Below are 5,087 nucleotides of genomic sequence, written 5' to 3' on the forward strand. Positions count from 1 at the left end.
GGGCTAAGTACAGAGAAGTCCTTGGTTCTATGGAATGCTCAGTCATTATAAATAAGTAGTTAGTGATCTGTGGCCTGTAATTAGGTATGCTTAAATAATTCAAGATCAATACGGGAGTCACAGAGTGACACAAGTTATGATGGAAAAGACAGTTCCTATAAGCAATAATGGTTTTAGATGAAAATACAGTTTGGTCACGCTGCGGAATGCGTGATATGTAAAGATGGTAGGTTGATGGGCAGCAGACATTTCAGAGCGAAAGGCCCTAATTCCTCAGGGCGCAAGCAAGTGTATTTGAGATAAAGGTGAACGGCGCAGTATCGTAAGAGAGATTGGCGTTCTGCTGATGACTCCTCTGTTTAATTCCCAGAAGTTGTGACGTAACATTTATGCACAGGGTCTTCATCCTCGATCCGACAGACTGAGAAAGAAACTGACAGTGAACGGTGGATTCTTTGTCTCTGATACACTTCTTTTAAGGTAATAAATACTGCCTTAAAGAATGTGTAGATATGACATTGGTCTTCGAATGTTTTCTAGTGAAGGTTATAGCAATCAAATTTTTTTGCAATTGACACACACGGTGAATCTCCCGTGACGGACAACTGGGGTTTTTTTTACCTCTCAGTTTTAGAACCGTTTTTTCCTTCTCACCTTCCTTTGTCTTTCTCCATTCCGGGACTACAAACAACCTCAACGTCGGGTTGTCCTTGGCATGACGAACAAAATATGGTGACATTCTGGTCTTAGATCAGGAGCTTTAACATAAACTAATTTACATGCAGGTCCTTGACAGCTGAATCAGCATTGACCTAAAAACCAAGTTCCGTAGCAAATTGCATATCATAAACAATTTTGCCTTTTAGGAAGGGACAATGAACACATTACCCCATATATTCCTTACGGTACAGAACATCAGTTGACAAAAACAGACTTTTTGATCGACTGCCTTGCCGATAAATAGGTTTGCGGACTACAGTTTTCCAGAAGTTTTTTGCATTCACATTGTTTTATATGAATTCGGAATACTGGTTTAACAGGTACTGCTGGCTAGGAACATGTTCTGTTCAGGGATGAGCAGCAAATAAAGAATAAGGATAACAAATCTATTCCATTTCCTTTTTTTTAACTTGGGTATCACTGGGATTTAACAGATTTTGGTAGAAAGATATCAAAATATTGCATAAACCTTTCCCTCCACCCCACCCCATACACACAAAAAATGGTTATTCAGTTTGAACACAAATTCAGAATATAAAGTGCCGTTGCAACGGCTATGATCAGCACCGACGAACGGGGAACCACTGGGAGATGAAATGAAGATAAAAGTAAGAACTCTGCAAATCATAACTTATTTACCAAAAAATCTGGAATAAGGACTGAACATGATTTTTAGATATTTAAGAATATTTGGGAATCTCTTCTTGACAGTATTATGAAAATAATAACAATAATAAAGCCCTATCCAATTGTGAAGAGGATGTAATAATAATAATAATAATAATAATAAAACCTATCCAATTGTAAGAGAATGTAAAACTGACGAAACTTATTTAAAAAACACTCACATTATGCAGTTATTAATAATTGCAGCCACAGAGTCAACGATGAGAATTTCACGAGAATATTTAAAAGGACAATTCACTAACATGAAGCTTGGACAAAATAACGAGAGGACATATTTCTAGCAGCAATTGCTTGCAATCTTAGTTCCTGCTGAAAGACCCAGGCTCCTGCGATAATGCGCTCAAGAAGAAGAATCAGCCCCTTCGTCGATCTCATCAAACAAATGCAAACGCCGCCACGCAAGCGCAAACACGAACTCACCTCTCTAAACAAAGCAGAGCTCCACAGTTTTTCTGTCACAGAGGTGTAAGTCTTGTTAATTAGGACAGTCATTTGACACCTACGCGTAACATCCTTATTTACATTTACTTGTCCTTGGGCGGGAGGCTTAGGAGGCATATATAAGCCACTGAAGGGCGAGGACGAGGCTCAGATTTCACCTTCGGTCTCCGAGATGGTAAGGAAGATCTTCTGGGCATCTTTGCAATTAACTGACGGAAGTACCCTTTTATTTCTGTTTTATTTTTATAGGCTAATTAATACTCTGTGCATTTGTAATGTTTTCAGTATTATCACCGTTTCTTTGCAGTTCTACTGGAAGATGCATATATATCTAAACACAGACTTAATCAAGTTACTTTTGAGTTGTTTCAAGTTAAAACATTTCTACCGTAGCTTTTTTAAGTTATTCAGTCAATAACAGAGACATTCAAAATTAAAATATGTAATTGTATATTGGGATAACTGCGAAACTTTTCTCAACACCATATTCCTTTTTAATTAAATTTCCAAAATTTCCAAGTTACAATAGCTAAGAATGAAGAATTCTTGGCAAACAAATGTGTATGAACAAACTGGCAGAATTTTTTACATATTTCAATATTTTGAATGTTTCATCTGAATATTGCAAATGAATGTGGCTATTCTGAGCATTTATTTATTTATTTATTTTTGTACCCTATGCTTTTCTCGTTCCGAGAGATGGTAACAGAGTGGTAACAGTCTTCTGGTTTCTCAGAAAATTTCTAGAAGTGAAGCTGGCAGTCCCACATCGTTGTAGTTTTCTGTAAAAGAGAACTATTGAGATGGCTATTGGTCTGTCCGTCCGCATCTTTTCTGTCCGCCATTTTTCTGAGGCTAGAAGGCTGAAAATTGGTATGTTGATCACCCACCCTCCAATCTTCAAACATACCAAATTGCAGCCCTCTAGCCTCAGTAGTTTTTTTTTTTATTTTGTTTAGGTTAAAGTTGGCCATGATCGTGCGTCTGGCACAGCTATAGGTGCCAACAACACATGTCACCACGGTGCCGTGGCTGAAAGTTTCAAGGGCCTTGGCTGAGAGTTTCATACAGCGTTATACGCTGTACAGAAAACTCGACCGCGCCGAAGAAACTTTGTCGCATTTTTTACTTGTTTCTTGATTGCAGCAGATGCTGGTATCTATCAGCTGCTGGGTGGACTGGTTGTTGGTCGGTTTGGGCTCATCCAGCGAATTTGAGACGAATGTTGCTCCACTGAGTATCGGCGCCCACTTGGCTAATTATGCCCTACAAGGGGAAACCGGGTCTGATCACCTCCCTACGCTTGGGAGTAATGGTCATTTCAGCATTTTAAATCTCACTATCTTAATATTGAGCTATCACTTATCAGTTTGTACTAGCTCAATACGATTGTTTTACAAATGGGACATATTTAAAAAAAAATGTCTCATTTACTTACCTCTCCGATATCTTTGCTTTGCTAGCAACTTACCAAAGTTGTGAAAATTTTGTAATTACATACTGGTATTGCTATTTTCATTCATTACCTTTTTATTCATCTGGTGACTTTTCATTTGTCCATTAGATCTTTCCTGACATCCCCAGCTGTCTCTCTGAAACTCCCATTTTCTGATTTTGCTGCTTAAGAAACGAGAATATTTTAACAACAATATCCTAAAAAAATAAAGTAAATTAATTAAAGATTCTCTGTATCCTCGCGACCCACAATCATTCAGTGTCTGACATCTCTTCGAGTGCGATGACACGCAATGACCAAAATATAAACAGATGAAAAGGGAAACAGCCACATTATTAATGTAACATTTTTGTTACGCTCCGTAAATGATTTTTCTGTTTGTCTGAATAACCCCATAATACCTTTGGTCTCTCAGTGCCTAGTTCATATCATCTATATAACTAGGACTTTCAAGGATGTAATGGCATGCAGCATGTGATTTGAAATGATCATCTCTTATATTCATGAAAGATCATTCTGAATATTTTTCGGAACATTTAGTTTGTAGTTTCTGCCTCTGAATAACAGAGGCACAGTTGCTCGGGACGTGGGGTTATATTACTATTTCTATTTGCGCAATTAATACTTTATTAATATTTTAGCGGTTATTCAAAGCACAAAGGGTGTTAATTTGCTAAAGGAGATTTCTCATAATGGTGTGCTCATATATATACTGTATATATATATATATATATATATATATATATATATATATATATATATATATATATATATATATATGTGTGTGTGTGTGTGTGTGTGTGTGTATACATATACGTAATTATGTGTGTGCATCTATTTATGCATGTATGCAAAACGGAATGAACAGAAATCTAAAAATGTGTGAGTAGAAAATAAAGTTTAAGCAAAACAACAAAGGAAATATAACGTAAGTGAACAGCTGTTGGGACGTAAACCAAAAAGAAATATAGCTAGATCGTAAACAATGTTGTTCTCTTTTCCAGACGCCATCTACATTACTAATTTTAGGCTGCGTGCTTAGCGTTGCATTTGGCGAATCTACCAACGACAATCCTCCGTCAACAAGCGTCCCAGAGACTGCTGGTATTAATGGAGAATCTGCGGCATCGATTGAAATATCCGGAGAGACCTCTGGACCTCTTACTTCCGGGGACCCTGTCAGTCAAACTCCAACAGGTGAAGAAGTCTCTGAAGGGGATCGAAGTTCCCTAAGAGCTGAAAAAACGTCCCTAGGAGAACTGCAAAAACCCTGGCCCTACCCAGGAGTCCTTGTGCGAGCCATTGGAGGCCGCGTTGACCCAAGCGTCCTGTCTGAAAAGTTTGGGAGGTACGAGTATGCGGGCAATGGTTTGTTTAGAAGCGCCATCAGGAGCAACGCGAATGTTGGGGACACTTCAGATGAAGCGAGGGTTCGAGGACCTGGTGCAAGTGTTAGGTCACTGGGGTCACCTGAAGAGTCTGCAGATAACGATACGAAATCTTCTGAGAGTGCTGAAGAATCTAATGTGAGCTTCAGTCCATCCGGGTCAGATAAGGTCAATGAAAGTGAAGTTTCTGAAATTGAAACAAAGGGTGGTTCTTTAAATGGGCCACAAGATGGAGAGTCCGATGATGAGGACGGAGGAGTGTCTGTTGATAATTCTACTCCATCTACTTAATATTGCTTCAATGTTGAGGTTCATCTGCTTGCAAGTATATAAGTGTATATACAGTATATATATATATATATATATATATATATATATATATATATATATATATA

General features: G+C 38.1%; 1 protein-coding gene across 1 annotated transcript; it reads left to right on the plus strand.

Annotated features, from left to right (window-relative positions):
* Nucleotides 1–2,001: 2,001 nt before the first annotated feature.
* LOC136830054 (uncharacterized) lies at nt 2,002–5,087 on the plus strand. The gene is made up of 2 exons (XM_067089261.1): nt 2,002–2,023; nt 4,309–5,087. The coding sequence occupies exons 1-2, from the start codon at nt 2,021–2,023 to the stop codon at nt 4,981–4,983; spliced, it is 678 nt and encodes a 225-aa protein (XP_066945362.1). The 5' UTR covers nt 2,002–2,020; the 3' UTR covers nt 4,984–5,087.

This window comes from Macrobrachium rosenbergii, chromosome 46 (genome assembly GCF_040412425.1).
Source record: "Macrobrachium rosenbergii isolate ZJJX-2024 chromosome 46, ASM4041242v1, whole genome shotgun sequence".
Lineage (NCBI taxonomy): Eukaryota > Metazoa > Arthropoda > Malacostraca > Decapoda > Palaemonidae > Macrobrachium > Macrobrachium rosenbergii.